Below are 24,344 nucleotides of genomic sequence, written 5' to 3'. Positions count from 1 at the left end.
GTTCTGTTTTTAGTAGCTATCTCCTCGGCTCGAAGAGTTTTAGAGTTATCTGCTTTACAATGTGATTCCCCTTATCTCATGTTCCATGCAGATAAGGTAGTGTTACGTACCAAACCTGGTTTTCTACCTAAGGTGGTATCTAATAAAAATATCAATCAGGAGATTGTTGTTCCGTCACTGTGTCCTAATCCTTCTTCAAAGAAGGAACGTCTATTACACAATCTTGACGTGGTTCGTGCTTTAAAGTTTTATTTACAAGCTACTAAAGATTTTCGTCAAACATCTGCATTGTTTGTTGTCTACTCTGGACAGAGGAGAGGCCAAAAGGCTTCGGCAACTTCTTTTTCTTTTTGGCTAAGGAGTATAATCCGCTTAGCTTATGAGACTTCTGGCCAGCAGCCTCCTGAAAGAATTACAGCTCATCCTACTAGAGCGGTAGCTTCCACATGGGCTTTTAAGAATGAGGCTTCTGTTGAACAGATTTGTAAGGCGGCGACTTGGTCTTCGCTTCATACTTTTTCAAAATTCTATAAATTTGATACTTTTGCTTGTTCGGAGGCTATATTTGGGAGAAAGGTTTTACAGGCAGTGGTGCCTTCCGTTTAAGCGCCTGCCTTGTCCCTCCCTTCATCCGTGTCCTATAGCTTTGGTATTGGTATCCCACAAGTAATGGATGATCCGTGGACTGGATACACCTTACAAGAGAAAACAAAATTTATGCTTACCTGATAAATTTATTTCTCTTGTGGTGTATCCAGTCCACGGCCCGCCCTGTCATTTTAAGGCAGGTGTTTTTTTATTTTTAAACTACAGTCACCACTGCACCCTATAGTTTCTCCTTTTTCTTGCTTGTCTTCGGTCGAATGACTGAGGGTGGCAGTTAGGGGAGGAGCTATAAAGACAGCTCTGGTGTGGGTGATCCTCTTGCAGCTTCCTGTTGGGAAGGAGAATATCCCACAAGTAATGGATGATCCGTGGACTGGATACACCACAAGAGAAATACATTTATCAGGTAAGCATAAATTTAGTTTTTTTAGTTGTACTGTGTGATTCCCCTTTAATTTTCAGTTAATAAGTAAATGTCATAGATATAAGCCAGGTCACTTTTGGATTCAAATTAAAATGTTAGTATAATTTAAGAGGCTGAGTTTAAAATAATAATAATAAAAAAAAAAATTAAAAATATTTTTGGTTTTTCCCCTAATTGGACATTCTTTGAGATTTAAAGAAACAAGTCTGTAATATGAATTTGTATCTTAAATCAGAGCAGTGCTGTATATACTTTTATTACCATAATCATTTTAGATCAGAATTTTTTTCTTGTTCCTGAGTTAGTTAAAATACTTTGTATGTTTTCCAGAACTCAGTTCTGCCAGTAAATATGATGGTATGTAACGACTCCAATTCTCACTCTTATATTTTTTTTTCGTGTTGGGAGTGAACTGTTTGCAGTTTAATAGGTTAATCGTTCATTTGATAAACTTTTCAGCTGAACTTTATTGGAAGGAAAAAATAATGATCATTACCTTAACAACAATTTAAAAAGTTTTACGTAACTAAAACAATAACAGGTTTTACTTTCATTTTTACTGATTGCCCCTTGCTCCTCTCACTTAAGGCAAGATTTATTAAGCTGAGGCGGAAAGGGACACTCCCCTGTCCGCGCAGCGCGCCTCTGGCGGGGCGAATTTATCATTGCACACAAGCTCTATCTGAATCCCGAAAGAAAAAATTTGGGTTCAGTGTCCCTTTAAAGGTGGGGAAAGGTTAGGAAAGCAGTGGTCTGATGACCGCTGCTTGTTAAATACGGCAAGCAGGTTCTCTTGTGAGAACCTGCAGCCGTAGGGGCTTAAAGGCTGGCGAAAGCCTTTGATAAATCGCCCCCTTTTTTACATTATTAAACTGTAGGCTGGCCCCTGTCAATTTCTATAAATATCTTGGTATTTGGCTTGATCCTAACCTGCCGTTTGGACCTCATATTGACAAACTATTGTCCAAATTGTACCCTAAAATTGGAGCCTTTTTAGAAATAAATCCTGTCTAAATCTTGAGTTTTGGAAACCTTGTACAACAAATGCTGATCCCAGCAATTGATTACAGGAATTTTATGTATGAGTCTGTGCCTCAGTTCCATCTCCGTAAACTTACAACTCTGTATAACTTGTTATGCCGATTTGTCCTGCAATGTGATTACAAAACTCGTCATTAAATGTTGAAAGAACTAAACTGGCTCTCGCTTGACTGTAGACGCTTTCTTCACCTCTCTTGCCTTGTCTATAACCAATTTTCGGAGAAACTATCTGAGCTCACCCCTGCTTCCCACTCCCCCTATAACTTAAGAACCTCTTCCTCCACTCTACTTTCCATTCCCCGCTACAACAAGGAAGCTGGTCGGTTGGCGTTTTCATTTAGAGCTCCTCAATTGTGGACTAACCTTCTGGTTAAACATTTTATAAATTAAATCCTTGTGCCTATCTATTCTACTTCCAACAGTCTTCTATTTCTTGAGCTAATTGAAACTTAGTAAGGAGTTGATTCTGTGAACACAGAATTGCAGGGGAACAAATGGATTAAAGGGACAGTAAAGTACAAATTTAAACTTTCATGATTTAGATAGACCATGCAATTTTAAATAACTTTCCAATGTACTTCTATTATCTAATTTGCTTTGTTCTCTCCTTTTTAAAAAAAGCATACATAGGTAGGTAGGCTCAGGAGCAGCAATGCACTACTGGGAGCAAACTGCTGATTGGAAGCTGCACATATATGCCTCTTGTTATTGGTTTACCAATGTCTTCCCCTAGCTCCCAGTAGTGCATTGCTGCTACCTCAACAAAGGATTCCAAGAGAATTAAGCACATTTGATAATAGAATTAAATCCATAAGTTGTTTGTAAATTTGTATGCTCTATCTGAATCTTAACAGAAAAACATTGGGTTTACGTTCCCTTTTAAGGTCTATTTTTCAATTTTGTATTTTTATTTTATAACCATTTTGAATAAGAGGCATGTTATTTCTGCCGAAACAAATTCACATTTTTAAGAACTACAAAACCAAGTATATGTTATAATATCTTCTAGATAAAAAAATATATACCCAAAAGAATCTTAGAGACATCTGGAAGAGCATGACATTGTGAGTGGTTTGACAGAATTAATTTAATAATAATAAATATATATATTACAGCCATGAAAATACAGCCTCATGCTACATAATTAAAAACTATTTTTTTTAATATATGCACCTTTTATATATCTTTCAGGGATCGGATCCAGTCTGCCATTGAGGATGAAAATATGTTTGAGATTGTTGTAAGTTTAAAATGCAGTATAGTGGTAAACATGCCTCTCATTAAACCTCATTTTGCTTTTGCACTGATAGAATTTGTGTGATATTTTTTTTATGGTTTTGAAAGAGTTCTAACATTGTGTATAGTAGTCATAGTCATATAGTGACCCTTTCATCATTGTACACTATATATCCCAAAGGAATCAAGCTTTGTAGATTGCATTGTGCCTTTAAATGGACTCTAAAGTCAAATTATACTTTCATGATTCAGATAGCATCTTTCCAATTCCTTTCCATTATAAAAATTTGCATAATATTTTATATGCACTCATTCAGAGGCTCCAGCTCCTACAGTATATACATATACGTATATTAATTTTTATCAGTCCTGTCACATGATGCAAGGTGGAGGGAAAATGGAACTAACTTTAGATTAGACTCCACTTTTGCATCTTTTTATTATGTATTTGTTGATTATCAATTCTACTGTATTTAATGGTTCTTTTAAATCAAGCCAAAATGAATGAGTATGATTTCATATTTAGCAAAAAAGTATTATATATCTTCATAAAAGTACTGAGAATAACATCACAAATAATCCATGCTATCCCAATTTTGATTTTCGGCCCATGCAACAGGATTTTTCCAGATTTATCAGTTTGTATGGAAATAATGCTCCAAATCACAATTTGTGTTTACCACCTGTGAAGCCACATACCTTTTGAGGGATAGGAAATTCAAAAGACACTTAAATGAATTCCTATATTCAAATGTACTTCATTCTCTTGTTGAAAAAGAATACACACTAGTGGGAGTTAGCAGCTGATTGGTGCCTGCACACATTTGTCTCTTGTGATTGGGTGACTAGATGTGTTCATCTAGCTACCATTAAATCAATGCTGTTTCTTCAGCAAAGGATAACAAGATAATTAAGCATATTTGATAATAGAAGTAAATTGGAAAGTTGTTTAAAATTGTATGTTCTATCCAAATCGTGAAATAAAAATGTGGGGTTTCCTGTCCCTTTAAGAACATACAGGAGTCACATCTCTCTAGAGATTCTTAGGCAGTGTACCAATCATTTAGCAGCAGTTACACAGCAGTGCGAGTTTAAAACATTTTGCAATGAAAAAGGATTGACAATGCATCAAAAGCCTAGTGGTCTCCTTTGTAGATGCCTTCACTAGCAACAAGACTATTAATCAGATTGAGCAATCCATCCTGAACGTTTAAATGAGATTCCTAAAGCTGATCCTGTCATTTACTATCTAGATTCTGTACTCCCATATATGTACACCTGTATAGAGAAAATTGTAATAACTGCCAAAGTAACTAACTGTGACACAAAGCCTGTTGTCTCTTTTAAAGCCCAGCCACTCAGGGGTTAAAAGACGGTTAATTGCCACACGTCCCTTTATTTCTTTTCTTTCTACCCTATTTTAACCCTTTAATAATGTAAAGCAACAAAGGGCCCCTTTCAATGCATTTTTCTAGCTGCCTGCAAGTATTTTGGTAAACCCGCAGTACCCCTATCTTTCCTGGCTATGCCATCTTGTGAACACCCAGTGAACACAAAAGGGCTTGTTGCTCACGAACCATGTGACTGATATGGACCAAAAGTTCACAGAATGTGCGTCTAAACTAGCTATTTAAATAATTCCAAGCACTTGGGATACTCCTTCTGGTAGTCTGGTGCTGCACCATTAGTTACAGGATGTAAAAGGGCGGGGCTAATTGTCATGCCTGGGGAAGCTGATCTCCCGGCGGGATCTGGACACAAGGGGGAGAGCAGGGGGCAGTATGTGTGTTTGCTTGTTTACACTTTACACCTTTTACTGTATAAAAACCCTGTGTCTTGGCTATTAAAGTGTGCTACTCTCTACTGCGCTAAGTTGTGTCTGGTGTTTGTATGGGAGGGAAAGATCTTCACTACAGAGCTTAATTACCGCAAATAGGACTATTAGTTGAGTAGCCTGGTCCCTGTAGCTCTCTGGTGCTACTTAGAGAAGGGCGAGCGCCAGAGCAGGACGGATCTCACCCTCACCTCGGGGTGCAATCCTCTAGGTCCTGTTAAAGTAACATTGACTGTTTACTGATAACACAGTACAATGCAGTTTCATAGAACAAATATTCAAAAGCTACTTGGATTTTTTCTGAACTTGCAGGCTAATTGCACAACTACCGTATCAGCCTCTGCTAATCTAGGACTCTGCAAGATAAGCTGGGATAACACCTACATTTGTTGATATCTGCTTGGAGAGTTCCAACGTAAAAATGTGCCTGTCTTTGCGAATCTTACTTTTACAGTTTCTAAACAATTTTGGGAATTCTCCTCTCATCTGATCCCCCCCCCCTGGCTTATCTGCTGCTGTAGGACCTCCTTCCTTGATTGTAGTTTTGTGTGTTCTATGCCCGATCAGCAGACAACAGTGTTGTAGAGCTTTGTCCACGGGCACCACTTTCTGTTTGTGTAAACCATTGACCATTTGACCACTTTTGTTTTTCCCAACCTCAACTTTAAATATAAATAATGATAAATGTGGTGCAGAAAAGCTGTTCCCTACACAAGTTATTCTATGACTTCAAAATACTGTTTTTCAACCTTGATCTGATTTACCTGAAGTTGTGATGTAAGCAACAGATGACTTGAAACTAAATACATTCTCCTTGTACAAATAATACATTTGATAGATGTCAGGGGTTATTTGGTGCTTCAAATTTATCACTTGCTTAATATCTTTTGAACAGTCAACATTAACAATGAGTGTTTTTAAGACCACTGCTTCCTAACCTCAGACCGATCGGACAGGGGGATTTACAAACGCTGCTGTCTCATGACTTGTTATAAATCCTCCTCCCCCCCTGCCCTTGCACTAGTTCCCGTCAGCAAATACCTTCTTAAAGGAACACTAAAATTAAACTTTCATGATTCAGATAAAGCACACATTTTTAAACAATTTTCCAATTCACTTCCTTTATCTAAATGTATACAATCTTTTACATGCACACTTTTTTGTGGCACCAGATCCTACAGAGCATGTGCATGCAAGAATTCACATAATATACGTATATAGATTTTGTGATTGGCTAATGGCTGTCACATGATGTAGTGGGAAGGAAAATATAAGTAACTTTGAAATTTGTCTGAAAAAAAATCTACTTGTTTGAAATTCAAACTAACTTAAATGGATAATAAAGTCAAAATTAAATTTTCATGATTAAGATAGATAGAAAATGCAATTTTAAGCAACATTCCAATTTACTCATCTAATTTCCTTTGTTCTATTCATATTGGTGAAAGCATACCTAGGTAAACTTGCACTACTGGGAGCTAGCTGCTGATTAGTGGTTGGACACTTATGGCTTTTGTGATTGGCTCACCTGATGTGCTCTGTTAGCTCCCTTCAGTGCATTGCTGCTTCTTCAACAATGGATACCAAGCGTATGAAGCAAATTTAATAATAGAAGTTAGTTGGAAAGTTTTTTTAAATCATATGATCTATCTGAATCATGAAATATTTTTTAAAGAAAGCATACTTAGGTTGTTGTCATGGTGTGTGTCTTTCCTCTTTCCTCTTCTACTGGCTCTAACTAAATTATTATTATTATCAGGTATTTGTAGAGCGCCAACAGATTCCGCAGCGCTAACTAAATATATAATATAAATATAATATTAATATATATTTATTGTGTTAAAATTATACCTTTTTTGATTTTCTTTTATTCCCAGGCTCCAAATGCTAGCGAGAAGATGATTGTTGAAAAACTCTTTCAAAGAGATGCTCTCGTTCGTCAGAGTCAGGTTAGTAATTTTGCATTCTGAAGAGATGCTTTTATTATTTCATTTATTTGTAGATCGCCAACAGATTCTAAAGCGCTAGAGTAGCATTTATAAGAATCAAATGCCAAGAGTTGCACTGTTTTTCAGGGGGGTGACAAAAGAGGTGAGAAACTGAGATAAGAAAGGTCTATAGGAATCCGGCAAAAGGATTGGTAGAGTGGTGTGGCAGATGCGCAGCGACATGTAAGGAAGTTCAGCCTTGCAGGGGCATTCATTATAGATAAGGAAATAGATGGCAGCTAGGGAGACCAGAGAGAGGAGGGAGTTGAATTAGTCAAGATTGGAAATGATAGGAGAGTGGATTAATATATAAAGTTCCAAAGATAATAGTTCCAATAAATGTTAAGTTTTATATGAAGACAAAGGAGTGCCCTTTGGAAGAAAAATAAAAAAAATTATATATAATTTTTTTTCCCTTGGGCTTGATATAGATATATATATATATATATATATATATATATATATATATATATATATATATATATATATATATATATATATATATATATATATATATATATATATATATATATATATATTTCTTTCATGTAATTAACAAGAGTCCATGAGCTAGTGACGTATGGGATATACATTCCTACCAGGAGGGGCAAAGTTTCCCAAACCTTAAAATGCCTATAAATACACCCCTCACCACACCCACAAATCAGTTTTACAAACTTTGCCTCCAAGGGAGGTGGTGAAGTAAGTTTGTGCTAGATTCTACGTTGATATGCGCTCCGCAGCAAGTTGGAGCCCGGTTTTCCTCTCAGCGTGCAGTGAATGTCAGAGGGATGTGAGGAGAGTATTGCCTATTGAATGCAGTGATCTCCTTCTACGGGGTCTATTTCATAAGGTTCTCTGTTATCGGTCGTAGAGATTCATCTCTTACCTCCCTTTTCAGATCGACGATATACTCTTATATTTACCATTTCCTCTACTGATTCTCGTTTCAGTACTGGTTTGGCTTTCTACAAACATGTAGATGAGTGTCCTGGGGTAAGTAAGTCTTATTTTCTGTGACACTCTAAGCTATGGTTGGGCACTTTATTTATAAAGTTCTAAATATATGTATTCAAACATTTATTTGCCTTGACTCAGAATGTTCAACTTTCCTTATTTCCAGACAGTCAGTTTCATATTTGGGATTATGCTTTAATTATCATATTTTTTCTTACCTCAAAAATTTGACTTTTTCCCTGTGGGCTGTTAGGCTCGCGGGGGCTGAAAATGCTTCATTTTATTGCGTCATTTTTGGCGCGGACTTTTTTGGCGCAAAAATTCATTTCCGTTTCCGGCGTCATACGTGTCGCCGGAAGTTGCGTCATTTTTTGACGTTATTTTGCGCCAAAAATGTCGGCGTTCCGGATGTTGCGTCATTTTTGGCGCAAAAAGCATTTAGGCGCCAAATAATGTGGGCGTCTTTTTTGGCGCCAAAAAATATGGGCGTCGCTTTTGTCTCCACATTATTTCAGTCTCATTTTTCATTTGCTTCTGGTTGCTAGAAGCTTGATGTTTGGCATTTTTTTCCCATTCCTGAAACTGTCTTATAAGGAATTTGATCTATTTTGCTTTATATGTTGTTTTTTCTCTTACATATTGCAAGATGTCTCACGTTGCATCTGAGCCAGAAGATACTACAGGAAAACCTCTGCCTGCTGGATCTACCAAAGCTAAGTGTATCTGCTGTAAACTTTTGGTAGCTATTCCTCCAGCTGTTGTTTGTATTAAATGTCATGACAAACTTGTTAATGCAGATAATATTTCCTTTAGTGATGTACCATTGCCTGTTGCAGTTCCCTCAACATCTAAGGTGCAGAATGTTCCTGATAACATAAGAGATTTTGTTTCTGAATCCATAAAGAAGGCTTTGTCTGTTATTTCTCCTTCTAGTAAACGTAAAAAGTCTTTTAAATCTTCTCTTTCTACAGATGAATTTTTAAATGAACACCATCATTCTGATTCTTTGGACTCTTCTGGTTCAGAGGATTCTGTCTCAGAGATTGATGCTGATAAATCTTCATATTTATTTAAGATGGAATTTATTCGCTCTTTACTTAAAGAAGTTGTAGAATCTGCTGACTTTGTGTGCCTTCAGCTGTTATTTGCAATTGTCTTTGTATTGAGACAAGGCTGATTCTTGAAGCAAAATTGGTTTATTTTTAACAGCCAATACAAGATTAATACAAATAAAATACAATGTAATTAGGTAAAAAGAAATACAAAAATACAAATAATATGGAGTTCATAGATATAGCTGTCTGCAAGTTGATAGCATAGCCATAAAGTGAAAAGGTACAGGGTTTCTGTGTAAGTCTCTGTGTGTGTGAGTGTCTATGTATGTGTGTATGCAAATGAGTGAGTGAATCTGTGTAAAAATGAGCCCTTTTTATACTGTATAAATTCATTCTATCCCATTCATACATCTCTTCCCCCCAAGCCATGTAAGCAGCTGTTTTCACCAAACTTCCTGATGGAGTCTGTTTATGGTTGTTCACAAATTTGTTTATAGTCCATAGTACATCAAAGGAGTTGTAAATTCCCATTCCAAATGTGTATCTCCCATCTGTATGTCTTTGTGTATTGCCATTTATTGGTCACTTAAAAAGGGTTGTTGATGATCAATCTTCCTCCAGGGAGTCCATTCACCCAGGATGTTTCCACATCAAAGAGTTGGTGATCAATATCAGTTTTTCATTATCTTTACCCAACAGCAACACATCCTTCCAAGGAGACACCTGTGACCTCCATTTGATACGATGAATTGGCCTCCATTTGATACACTGAATTTGCAATAAGTTAACTTGTAATGAAAAGTATGATACAACAATCCTCCATTTGGTCAACAAGATGACCACACTTGTATCTTCGTTTGGACTTTCCTCCGTGCTTAGGGTTAGGCCTGGGATACAATCACTCCCATTCACACTTATACATATACAGTACAACATTCTAAAGGTTAGAGCTCAGTTTTATATCACTGCTGGCTAGATGATTTGATTAATGTCACGTTTAGGGATTATGCAGTGATTTGTGGAATGGCCTTCTCGGTTGCAATTTCCACACACTTGTGTATGATACAATGTAGAAGAGGCAATTTTTATCCCAATTTGGGCCTCAACTTTCATGGAAAGAACACTAATCTTTTTGTATAGACGTCTGGTTAGACAGCACATACACCCCTGTACCAGTACTAGCATGACAGCAACAATGCTTATTACAACAACTGGATGTAACAAATAGTTATATACACTTGTATCTGTAGCAGAATAACCTAATAAACTTTCCCACCAAGATATCTCAGCATCCTTCTCTAAAATGTGTGTTACCCTTTTTAGTTCATTCTGATCATGGTGAATAATGATTGTAGCTTTTTTCTCATCTTGCTTTAGTTTCTCTAGCAAGTATTTGTCTTTATCAAATTTAACTAGCCAGTCATGCAGTTGCTTACCCATACCTAAATTTAAGGCTTTTATGTTCACAGGGCTCTGATAGGTGAAATCCAAACTAAAGTTAGTAATTGTAGGAACAATATATTTCCATAACGGGGTTCTAATTTCAGTTATATTTCCTAAAGTACACCAAGCACCTCTAGATACATAGGTATCAATGATACACTCATTATCTGTGACTAGAGACACAGCTGTATCATTTAGTGCAAAAAAACATACCCTCTTATGTCCCATGTAATATATTGGTGCTCTCTTTTTAGAGATTGTTTCCCCATCTAGGATACAAACTGAGGCATTGTTCCAGCAATTTTCCTCTACAAATCTATATTGTCCCTGTGTACATAAAATATCATGATTTTTCCGTTGACAAAGAGAAATATCCACCTGTTGCCATCTCCCATTTTCTCTGATCACATAGGGGTAATCTAATCTTGGGTGTAATAATGTTGATTCTCCACTTAGAATACCAATAGATAATACTTTATATACCGATGTTAATGTTTCACGTGAAAAAGGTATTAAGGAAGAGGCATAACATCTGTCAAAATCATGATTTATACAGCCAATCCAGGCATTTGTCCACCATTGTGAGTGTGTAAAATGCAAAAATATTGGTAAGGCTGCACGGGCTTGGGATAATAATTCAAAAGGGTATAAACCATTATAGAAAGATTGTACTATTAATTTTAGGTTGGTGGATAGTTCTGTTTGTCCTTGGGTACATGCTAAGGCCCATGATACATTCTTGCCTAACATAAATTCTGTTTCCACTGATTCTTTAAAATGATCTATCAAATTCTTAGTTACATCAACCTGAGTATTTACATGCCCTTCCTGCATATTATTCAGAATATGATTTATTTTCCTTTGTATGTCTAACCCTTCTTTACTAGCAGAGGCTATGGATGAAAGTTTGTTTCTTAACACCTCTATATCAATACCATTAACAACACCCATTCCTGTTCCCATTCCACCCAGTATTGTGTTAAATATGTCCCTTTTCCCTCTAATGTGGTTTTGTTTAAGTGAATCATATCCCCTACTTAGATGATTACGTTTTTCTTTTGGAATAAGCCAATTGTTCAATGCAATTATATGGTTTTGTGTGTATTCTGTACATTGAGGGTAGTATGTTTTAACTAACCACTGGGATAGATTAAAATGCCAAGTTACAAAATTATATTGAACATTTTTGGCAAGTATCTGGGAAGAGTCTAAATTAACCTGAAAGGGTTGTCCTTTCTCTAGGTGTTGGGATTCATGAGAACTATTTGAGTGTTCATCTTTACAATATTCTACATGATCTGGTGAGGCATCTAATATTAGCATATCCCCTACTTCTATTGACAACTCTGGAATTTCACATTTCCAAAGTCCTAGTGCCTCTCTGTAAGATGAATATGGTCTAACTATTGACCCCTTAACACCTTTGTATACATGATTGTTTTTTACATATCTCCCTCGTTCATACTTAACTTTAACATCTGTTGTTGTGCCTACTAATTCACTGTGTGTGATTGAAATATGCCTTGGGCTTCTCATGGGATCAATGGGATCCTTCCAATGGACAGCACATTCAATCACAAATTTACCATCCTTTAAATTGCTATTAAAAACCCCATTGTGTTTCCCCTTTGGTATATTTTTATCTGGTAACATAGATTTCTCATCTAACCAGTACCCTGTAGAATTTACATATATCACAAGATCAAAATAAGGTTGAAGATCATCAGATCGTACAATCTGTGTACCATGTGTTAATTTCAGCAATCCTCTTGTAGAATTTGGTTGAAACCTGCCAAATGAAAAATATATTTCCAACCCATGTGTAACTGAATATCCCAATTCATGTCCCAGTGGTGGTTCATCTATTTCATGTATATACCTCACTGTTCTTTTCCTTGCTACACCTTGATTTTCTATCATATTACCGGTGTTATTTGTTATATAACTATGATTGTCATTGTTATTTGGTCCATAAACATGGAAGATAATTATACACGCTCCAATCAGAGGGATGATTAAATTTGGAGTCCATTTATCCAGGTTCCAGGTGTTTTTATGTCTTTGTCGCTCCATAATGGATCCTGGAAAGAAAAAAAAATCAAGAGCAGAATCAGGTCTTATCCATTATATCTTTTGCATTGATCAACATGCACCCATTTTTCCAACCCTCTCTTTTTCAAGCACTTATTACTTCCTGAGTCAATGATACGCTTAACCTTGACTACTTGGTCACTAAGGGTTATTGTGACTAAAAAGGGACCCTCCCAATTTGAATCCCATGGAGACTTTGGTACAAAATTCTTTACCATTACCTTATCTCCCACTTTTAAGCTGATTGGGGGTTTTCCTGCTTGTTCTTTTTCTCTTGGTGCCATATTACAAGCTGCAAACTGTAAATATTTTTGTACCTGATCCTGTAATTGTTTTAGAAACTTATCTTTTTCAGCTGATTCTTTCAAAGGGGTACTGATTTTTGGATCTGCAGGGTGGCTGAGATTCATTGTCCTACCTGTCATTAGCTGATAAGGGGTAAGCTGTGTAGCTGTAGCTGTTGATCCCCTAATAGCCATCAGTATAGCAGGTAGGTGGATGATCCAATGTTTCCCTGACTGAAGAACCATCTTTTTTAGCCTCTCTTTTAGAGTTCTGTTCATTCTTTCAACCATACCCGATGACTGGGGGTGATAGGGGACATGGAATCTTTGCTCTACGCCTAGCATATCACAGAGTGCTTTCATTATTTTTCCAGTGAAGTGTGTCCCTCTATCTGACTCTAAAACTTTTGGAAATCCCCACCTTGAGAACACTTGTTCCCATAGAGCTTTAGCTGTAGCTGAAGCTGAATCTTTCCTTAGAGGAAGAGCCTCTACCCATTTAGAAAATACATCTACAACCATAAGTAAATATCTGTATCCTCCTGGGGTGCTAGGCAGTGGCCCCACAAAATCTATTTGTAGGTTATTCCATGGACCATCAGCTACAGGTACTCTGGACAAAACTGGCTTTTGACCTTTAGGCCTGGGATTTAATTGTGCACAGATAAGGCATTCCTGTACTACCTGACTGACAGTATTTTTCATTTCCTCCCACCAATATTTTGTCTGAATGTATTTCAAAGTCCCTTCTGTACCCATATGTCCTGTTAACCTGTGATTCTCTTTGGTTATATCTTTCTGATGTTGGCTAGGCACTGCAAATTTAAGACCTTCTGGTGTTATTCTCATTAACAAACCATCTTGTAATACATATGACTGTGGTGTATCTGTTACCTGCCCTTCAATCTGTTGTTTTATGCTAAATAACCTAGCATCTTTGTCCTGTTCTGCTGCTAAACAAGGGTCTTGTGCTCTGAGCACAGGTAAGCATTCAGTAACTAAACATTCTTTTTCATCTTTGTCAGCTAAGTCATGCTCCTCCCATGCCTGCTCTCCCTCAGGGTAATAGGAAGTCCACTTAACTCCCACCAGTGCAGCCTCTTTAGCCATAGAATCTACCATGTTATTTCCTAGTGTATTCTCATCATTTCCTTTCTGATGTGCTTTTACTTTAATTATTGCAACCCTCTGCGGTTCTCTACTTGCTCTGTCCCAAATGTCTTTGAATACTGAACTATGTGTGAGGGTTTTACCTGAAGCATCAGTAAATCCTCTTGTGTGCCATAGAGACATGTATTCAGTAAGAGACCTTGTCACATATGCACTGTCAGAATAAATTGTGATGGGGCCTGCACTGAAGTGAACAATAGCATCCCTGACTGCTTCCAATTCTGCCCTCTGGGCTGAGAAACCTCTAGGACATTTTATCAGGATTTTCTCATTTGTTTGGGGACACCACAAAGCATAACCTGTATAGAAACGCCCACTTTCCCAGTACCTAGATCCATCCACCCAAATTTTTAAATCATCAGTTTGTGCTGTTAATCTAAAAATCTCTTGTGTTTGAGCTCTATGTGTTTCCCCACAATCATGTGTCTCCCCTTCATATTGCAATAACTGTGGAATACAGTATGATGAGCTATGTGTCACTGTGATATTTCTGGAAGTCAGGTCCACTAGCCATCTGGCTACTCTCTGTGAAGATACTCCACTTAGTGTACGGTCCAAAAGCATTTTAATAGGAGTGTGTGGTGTCTGAAGAATTATGTTAGAGAATCCCACTACATGTTCTGTTGCAAGGATTGCCCAATGTACTGACAGCAAATTTCTAACACAGTCATCAAATCCTTTCTCCACTGGACTAAGTACTCTTGAGAAATATCCAATTGGTACCCATTTTCCATTTCGCTGTTGTAGCAACACAGCCGTAATTGCTACAGATGATGCATGCACTTGTAAAGCAAATGGTAAGCAGGAATCTGGATTACTTAAAGCAGGTGCTTGTGTCAGATCTACTTTCAATTTATTGAATGCATGTTCATGTAACTCATTCCAATCTAAAGGATCTGCTTCTCCTTTTTCACCTTTTAACAAGTCATACAAGGGGCGAGCCTTTTCTGCAAAACCCTCTATGAAATCTCTACAAAAGCCTGCCATTCCCAAAAACTGTCTCAGTGCTGTCTTTGTATTTGGTCGTGGTAATTTCCTAATAGTCTCACATTTGTGTGGATCAGGGGTCCTCCCTCCCTTTGAGACTATTACACCCAAAAAGGATACTGTGTCTTTCATTAATTGAGCTTTAGCAGGATTTAATTTTAAGCCTGAATTTTGTATTAATGCAAGCAATTCACTCAGTAGAGTGTAGTGCTGTTCCTTGGTGTCTGTTTGAAGCAGTACATCATCCACATACTGGATAAGACAGTCTGGCTCAGAGAAAGGGGAAAGAATATCTGCCATACATTTATGAAAATATGTTGGACTTGAATGAAAGCCTTGAGGGAGCGAACAAAATGTAAATGTTTTTTTCTGGAATGTGAAAGCAAATTTATATTGACTGTCTGGATGTACAGGAATGGCAAAAAATCCATTTGAAATATCTAGGACACTATACACTGTACTTGTAGGTTTTAGTGATGTCATCATATCAGGCATTTTTGCTACAACATTTGTAACTGGGGGTGTGTATTTATTTAGTGCTCTGAAATCAATTGTGGGACGCCATGTACCATTAGGTTTTTTTACTGGCCACAATGGGGAATTATTAGAGGACTGGCATTCTCTAATGACATTTTGTGACAATAAGTTTTCAATTGTTTTCTCAATATGTGGTATAGCTTCAGTGGGAAATTTGTATTGTTTTTGTGGAGGGGGGTCAGGACCCTCTACCTTTACCATCATGTTAGAAACTCTGCCACATTCTGATTTTGACACAGCCCACACATCCCCATGCTGCAACAAGATATCAGCTAAAATACTGTCATCAGTTTGTAACAAAGAAGGAGGATCAAGAGCATCAGGAATTTTAACTGATGCTATGCCATAATTGTCAGTAATTATGTGTACATTTCCTTTATACCTAGATCCCTTCCACAAAATCCAGTTACACAGATCTACAACCAAACCATGTGCTCTCATCAAATCTGATCCTATAATTGTTCCCTCATGTGTAGGGGAAAGCCACAAGCTGTGTTTCAACAATAGGTCTCCTATTTTAACTGTTACGGGCACTGAGTGTTTTGATGGTACAAGTTGCCCCCCAAAACCTTTCAGGAATATTTGGTCACTGTCAGGGTCAGTAGTCAATTTAATGTCAGTTAGTGTAACAGCTGCACCAGTATCTACAAGAATTTGTGTACGATGGCCCCCTACCGTACCTTGGATACTAGGCCTGCCACCTTTATCCCTTTGCAGATGACATACTAGGGACATGACAGGGGCCTGACATCCCTATTGTTTTCTATAAGGGTTGGTTGGAAGAGGGGTTTCATACTCCTCAGGTTGTGTTGCAATTTTTGTTTTCATTTTCTCAAGTTCTTTAATTAATGGGCCATATGGGTTTGAATCAGGGAACTCCCTTCTCTCTTGTTTCTGATTATTGTGTTCTGTTTTTTTGTGTTCTGGCCTGTATGAGTTTTTTTTGTTATCACTATATCTTTTTTGTAATCTACAATCTCTCATGATATGGCCTGTATTCCCACATTTATAACATTTGCCATTAAATTTTGGTTTACCCTCATTTTTCACAATCTCAGAAATTTTACTGTGTGTTTTGTCATCTTTTGTATCTTGAATCCAATCTTTAAGTATATTTATAAATGTCTGGTATGAATTAGCATTTCTGAGAGCTACTTTTATGGAATAATCTACAGCAGTACATTTATTGGCCATTGAATATAAGAAATCTGTGTCATCATGAGACATGTTTGGGCAATTATAAGTTGCTCTATATAGTGACAAATAATCATTACAGAACAAAACTGGGTCATCACCTCTCTTTAACCTAGAATTTTCTAATGCATTAGCACCTCTAGCATCACGACCACCCATGATGCGCTGCAATTCTTTTATTCTCTCAGCTACATTTCCCCAGTTTGTGTTTGAATCAGCTGTTATACCTCTGTGTGTGCCCACTGGTGCTTTTAATTGTGCGGCTAGCTGGTAAGGCAACCACGCTCTAAGTAAAGCACATGCATCTTTATTTCCCAAATTGTACTGTGTGATTACAGCCTCCAATTTATTAGATAAACTTATTGGTGATGCATTTGTATCAAATTTACCCAAAATTTGGCACAGATTAGTACGGTCTTGTATTGTGAGGGACACAGGGTTAGTAACACTATTCAGATTAGTTAGTGATTGAGGGGTCTTGTGTCTGAATTCTATTCGTTGTCTGCTACCTATTGTTTGAGGAGTTAGAATAGGGGGAATTTGGTTTAAAGTTAACAAAGGACTGTCAGGGTTGCTAGAGGTCTGTTCATCTAAATCTATAGTTTGATTGTCAGCACCATTTACTTCTAAAGGACACACATGTGCTAGACTACTACTGTAATGGTTGCATTTATCTTGTATCCCCTGTGCTTTCAGAGACAAAATACATTGTTCCTTATGTAAAAGCTGTGATTTAGACTCTAACAGTTCTGCCTTAAGTGATGCAACAACATGTTCTCTCTGCATTTCTTTTTCTTCCATAGAGCTTACTAGTTGCTCTCTCAATATACACCTCTCCTCACATTCTTCAAGTCTTTCTTCCAGTTCACTATTGAATTCAGTCAGCCTGTCAACTTCCTCACTCAGCACATCACATTGACATTCATTTTCCATGACAGAGGCAGATGCAACAGTTATAGACTGCTCAAGTTTATCCAATTGCTCTCTAAGCTGCACTCTCTCTGTGTACCATTCAAACTCCTTTTTCTCAGCAATCTCTTTCATTCTAAGCAACATAGATAAAACATTGCTAAGCTTCTCTTTTTCTGATTTTTTAGACAAAAATCTATGCTTGGATTTATTATTTTGCTGATCACACTGAACAAAAACATCCTTAAACTGATGAGTTAAAGGATCATCTGCACATGTTTTGTATGTGGCAGAGGCATACTTCTTAATGTACCTTTCAACAATATCCATGCTTCCTATATAGCACAATTCACAAAATGCAACAAGTATATTAAACTGTTATTGTACAGCAACAAAAGACTTGATATCAGCTAAGCTACCAATCTTTTCCAAGGAGTCACACACCAAATAAAACAAAAAGCCAAAGACAAACTAAGACTCAACAAATTTATAAGTGAAATTATCTCCTTCCTATGACTGACCGTATCCCCTCAAACTAATCCTATCTGGATCTTAGATCCGGGCCAAGAGGGATCTCCTATTGAAGCAATACACAACTAATTACCTCTCAGAGATGTCTGGTTTTTCCCTTTGGATCTTAGGGGTACTTCAGTCACCAAGGGTGATCAGCCCTACTCTGCCGGCAACTACTGAACAACTAAACAGCTCAATAACTATTCACAGCACTTGAAAACAACAACAACAAAAAATTTTGAACTTGCAGAATAATAATTAAACATATACTCATCGGATATGCACGTCTGCTCACCGATAATGTATTTCACAGGATCTCAGCTGTCTCTGGAGAAAAACCTCAGGATCTGGCAGCACTCACGAACCAGCGTGATAGTTGCACACTCAGGAGATGATTCTTAAGTACTTGAGAATTTCCTTTACCCACGAAAACTTCTTTAGGCTCCAATACTTCAGTTTAGCAGATTTAGTAGTGGTATAACGTGGATTTTTGCGATTTATCCACGTCCCATCTGGGGTGCCAAATGTAGAATCTGCTGACTTTGTGTGCCTTCAGCTGTTATTTGCAATTGTCTTTGTATTGAGACAAGGCTGATTCTTGAAGCAAAATTGGTTTATTTTTAACAGCCAATACAAGATTAATACAAATAAAATACAATGTAATTAGGTAAAAAGAAATACAAAAATACAAATAATATGGAGTTCATAGATATAGCTGTCTGCAAGTTGATAGCATAGCCATAAAGTGAAAAGGTACAGGGTTTCTGTGTAAGTCTCTGTGTGTGTGAGTGTCTATGTATGTGTGTATGCAAATGAGTGAGTGAATCTGTGTAAAAATGAGCCCTTTTTATACTGTATAAATTCATTCTATCCCATTCATACATCTCTTCCCCCCAAGCCATGTAAGCAGCTGTTTTCACCAAACTTCCTGATGGAGTCTGTTTATGGTTGTTCACAAATTTGTTTATAGTCCATAGTACATCAAAGGAGTTGTAAATTCCCATTCCAAATGTGTATCTCCCATCTGTATGTCTTTGTGTATTGCCATTTATTGGTCACTTAAAAAGGGTTGTTGATGATCAATCTTCCTCCAGGGAGTCCATTCACCCAGGATGTTTCCACATCAAAGAGTTGGTGATCAATATCAGTTTTTCATTATCTTTACCCAACAGCAACACATCCTTCCAAGGAGACACCTGTGACCTCCATTTGATACGATGAATTGGCCTCCATTTGATACACTGAATTTGCAATAAGTTAACTTGTAATGAAAAGTATGATACAACAGAAGTACTAATTGCTTTAGAAATAGAGGATTCTAGTCCTCTTGATACTAATTCTATACGTTTAGATAAGGTTTTTAAAGCTCCTGCGGTTATTCCAGAAGTCTTTCCTGTTCCTAATGCTATTTCTGCAGTAATTGCTAAGGAATGGGATAGATTGGGTAATTCATTTACTCCTTCTAAACGTTTTAAGCAATTATATCCTGTTCCGCCTGACAGGTTAGAATTTTGGGACAAAATCCCTAAAGTTGATGGGGCTATTTCTACCCTTGCTAAACGTACTACCATTCCTACATCAGATGGTACCTCGTTTAAGGATCCTTTAGATAGAAAAATTGAATCTTTTCTAAGAAAAGCTTATCTATGTTCAGGTAATCTTCTTAGACCTGCTATATCATTGGCTGATGTTGCTGCAGCTTCAACTTTTTGGTTGGAAACTCTAGCGCAACAAGTAACAAATCGTGATTCTCATGATATTATTATTCTTCTCCAGCATGCTAATAATTTCATCTGTGATGCCATTTTTGATATTATTAGAGTTGATGTTAGATTTATGTCTCTGGCTATCTTAGCCAGAAGAGCTTTATGGCTTAAGACTTGGAATGCTGATATGGCTTCTAAATCAACTCTACTTTCCATTTCTTTCCAGGGAAACAAATTATTTGGTTCTCAGTTGGATTCTATTATTTCAACTGTTACTGGTGGGAAAGGAACTTTTTTACCACAGGATAAAAAGTCTAAAGGTAAAAACAGGGCTAACAATCGTTTTCGATCCTTTCGTTTCAACAAAGAACAAAAGCCTGATCCTTCGTCCTCAGGAGCAGTTTCAGTTTGGAAACCATCTCCAGTCTGGAATAAATCCAAGCCTGCTAGAAAGGCAAAGCCTGCTTCTAAGTTCACATGAAGGTACGGCCCTCATTCCAGTTCCGCTGGTAGGGGGCAGGTTACGTTTTTTCAAAGAAATTTGGATCAATTCTGTTCACAATCTTTGGATTCAGAACATTGTTTCAGAAGGGTACAGAATTGGTTTCAAGATGAGACCTCCTGCAAAGAGATTTTTTCTTTCCCATGTCCCAGTAAATCCAGTGAAAGCTCAAGCATTTCTGAATTGTGTTTCAGATCTAGAGTTGGCTGGAGTAATTATGCCAGTTCCAGTTCCGGAACAGGGGATGGGGTTTTATTCAAATCTCTTCATTGTACCAAAGAAGGAGAATTCCTTCAGACCAGTTCTGGATCTAAAATTATTGAATCGCTATGTAAGGATACCAACGTTCAAGATGGTAACTGTAAGGACTATATTGCCTTTTGTTCAGCAAGGGAATTATATGTCCACAATAGATTTACAGGATGCATATCTGCATATTCCGATTCATCCAGATCATTATCAGTTCCTGAGATTCTCTTTTCTAGACAAGCATTACCAATTTGTGGCTCTACCGTTTGGCCTTGCTACAGCTCCAAGAATTTTCACAAAGATTCTCGGTGCCCTTCTGTCTGTAATCAGAGAACAGGGTATTGTGGTATTTCCTTATTTGGACGATATCTTGGTACTTGCTCCGTCTTTACATTTAGCAGAGTCTCATACGAATCGACTTGTGTTGTTTCTTCAAGATCATGGTTGGAGGATCAATTTACTAAAAAGTTCTTTGATTCCTCAAACAAGGGTAACCTTTCTGGGTTTCCAGATAGATTCAGTGTCCATGACTCTGTCTTTAACAGACAAGAGACGTCTAAAATTGATTACAGCTTGTCGAAACCTTCAGTCACAATCATTCCCTTCGGTAGCCTTATGCATGGAAATTCTAGGTCTTATGACTGCTGCATCGGACGCGATCCCCTTTGCTCGTTTTCACATGCGACCTCTTCAGCTCTGTATGCTGAACCAATGGTGCAGGGATTACACGAAGATATCTCAATTAATATCTTTAAAACCGATTGTTCGACACTCTCTAACGTGGTGGACAGATCACCATCGTTTAATTCAGGGGGCTTCTTTTGTTCTTCCGACCTGGACTGTAATTTCAACAGATGCAAGTCTCACAGGTTGGGGAGCTGTGTGGGGATCTCTGACGGCACAAGGAGTTTGGGAATCTCAGGAGGTGAGATTACCGATCAATATTTTGGAACTCCGTGCAATTTTCAGAGCTCTTCAGTTTTGGCCTCTTCTGAAGAGAGAATCGTTCATTTGTTTTCAGACAGACAATGTCACAACTGTGGCATACATCAATCATCAAGGAGGGACTCACAGTCCTCTGGCTATGAAAGAAGTATCTCGAATTTTGGTTTGGGCGGAATCCAGCTCCTGTCTAATCTCTGCGGTTCATATCCCAGGTGTAGACAATTGGGAAGCGGATTATCTCAGTCGCCAAACGTTGCATCCGGGCGAATGGTCTCTTCACCCAGAGGTATTTCTTCAGATTGTTCAATTGTGGGGGCTCCCAGAGATAGATCTGATGGCCTCTCATCTAAACAAGAAACTTCCCAGGTATCTGTCCAGATCCCGGGATCCTCAGGCGGAGGCAGTGGATGCATTATCACTTCCTTGGAAGTATCATCCTGCCTATATCTTTCCGCCTCTAGTTCTTCTTCCAAGAGTAATCTCCAAGATTCTGAGGGAATGCTCGTTTGTTCTGCTAATAGCTCCGGCATGGCCTCACAGGTTTTGGTATGCGGATCTTGTCCGGATGGCATCTTGCCAGCCATGGACTCTTCCGTTAAGACCAGACCTTCTGTCACAAGGTCCTTTTTTCCATCCGGATCTGAAATCCTTAAATTTAAAGGTATGGAGATTGAACGCTTGATTCTTGGTCATAGAGGTTTCTCTGACTCCGTGATTAATACTATGTTACAGGCTCGTAAATCTGTATCTCGAGAGATATATTATAGAGTCTGGAAGACTTATATTTCTTGGTGTCTTTCTCATCATTTTTCTTGGCATTCTTTTAGAATACCGAGAATTTTACAATTTCTTCAGGATGGTTTGGATAAGGGTTTGTCCGCAAGTTCTTTGAAAGGACAAATCTCTGCTCTTTCTGTTCTTTTTCACAGAAAGATTGCTATTCTTCCTGATATTCATTGTTTTGTACAAGCTTTGGTTCGTATAAAACCTGTCATTAAGTCAATTTCTCCTCCTTGGAGTTTGAATTTGGTTCTGGGAGCTCTTCAAGCTCCTCCGTTTGAACCTATGCATTCATTGGACATTAAATTACTTTCTTGGAAAGTTTTGTTCCTTTTGGCTATCTCTTCTGCTAGAAGAGTTTCTGAATTATCTGCTCTTTCATGTGAGTCTCCTTTTCTGATTTTTCATCAGGATAAGGCGGTGTTGCGAACTTCTTTTGAATTTTTACCTAAGTTGTGAATTCCAACAACATTAGTAGAGAAATTGTGGTTCCTTCATTATGTCCTAATCCTAAGAATTCTAAGGAGAAATCATTGCATTCTTTGGATGTTGTTAGAGCTTTGAAATATTATGTTGAAGCTACGAAATCTTTCCGTAAGACTTCTAGTCTATTTGTTATCTTTTCCGGTTCTAGGAAAGGCCAGAAAGCTTCTGCCATTTCTTTGGCATCTTGGTTGAAATCTTTAATTCATCTTGCCTATGTTGAGTCGGGTAAAACTCCGCCTCAAAGAATTACAGCTCATTCTACTAGGTCAGTATCTACTTCCTGGGCGTTTAGGAATGAAGCTTCGGTTGACCAGATCTGCAAAGCAGCAACTTGGTCTTCTTTGCATACTTTTACTAAATTCTACCATTTTGATGTATTTTCTTCTTCTGAAGCAGTTTTTGGTAGAAAAGTTCTTCAGGCAGCGGTTTCAGTTTGAATCTTCTGCTTATGTTTTTTGTTAAACTTTATTTTGGGTGTGGATTATTTTCAGCAGGAATTGGCTGTCTTTATTTTATCCCTCCCTCTCTAGTGACTCTTGTGTGGAAAGATCCACATCTTGGGTAGTCATTATCCCATACGTCACTAGCTCATGGACTCTTGTTAATTACATGAAAGAAAACATAATTTATGTAAGAACTTACCTGATAAATTCATTTCTTTCATATTAACAAGAGTCCATGAGGCCCACCCTTTTTTGTGGTGGTTATGATTTTTTTGTATAAAGCACAATTATTCCAATTCCTTATTTTATATGCTTCGCACTTTTTCTTATCACCCCACTTCTTGGCTATTCGTTAAACTGATTTGTGGGTGTGGTGAGGGGTGTATTTATAGGCATTTTAAGGTTTGGGAAACTTTGCCCCTCCTGGTAGGAATGTATATCCCATACGTCACTAGCTCATGGACTCTTGTTAATATGAAAGAAATGAATTTATCAGGTAAGTTCTTACATAAATTATGTTATCTCTATCAAGCCCAAGGGAAAAAGTTGCTAGTCCACTTTAATAATAAAGGGACATGAAACCCAAATTTTTTCTTTCATGATATAGAAAGAGCATTCAATTATAAACAACTTTCTAATTTACTTCTATTATCTATTTTGCTTCATTCTCTTGATATTCTTTGCTGAAAAGCATATCTAGATATGATTGGTAGCTGCACATAGATGCCTCCTGTGATTGGTTCACTGTGTACATTGCTATTTCTTCATTAAAGTATATCTAAAGAATAAAGCAAATTAGGTAATAGAAGTAAATTGGAATGTTGTTTAAAATGATATTCTCTACCTTAATTATGAAAGAAAATGTTTGGGTATAGTGTCCCTTTAAAGGTAAAAAAATCAAATTTCTAAGTCATCTGGGAATATATATATATATATATATATATATATATATATATATATATAT

General features: G+C 37.4%; 1 protein-coding gene across 1 annotated transcript in view; it reads left to right on the top strand.

Annotated features, from left to right (window-relative positions):
- The window catches only part of NUP107 (nucleoporin 107), a 264,058-nt gene that overhangs the window by 36,949 nt on the left and 202,765 nt on the right, over nucleotides 1-24,344 (top strand). The window contains exons 8-9 of the mRNA XM_053716825.1: nucleotides 3,263-3,311; nucleotides 7,019-7,090. Of these exons, the coding sequence (XP_053572800.1) occupies nucleotides 3,263-3,311; nucleotides 7,019-7,090 (121 nt within the window). The remainder of the gene's footprint in view (nucleotides 1-3,262; nucleotides 3,312-7,018; nucleotides 7,091-24,344) is intronic.

The sequence above is a fragment of the Bombina bombina genome, chromosome 6 (genome assembly GCF_027579735.1).
Source record: "Bombina bombina isolate aBomBom1 chromosome 6, aBomBom1.pri, whole genome shotgun sequence".
In the NCBI taxonomy this organism is placed as follows: Eukaryota; Metazoa; Chordata; class Amphibia; order Anura; family Bombinatoridae; genus Bombina; species Bombina bombina.
This window is presented reverse-complemented; position numbering and strand designations above follow the sequence as displayed.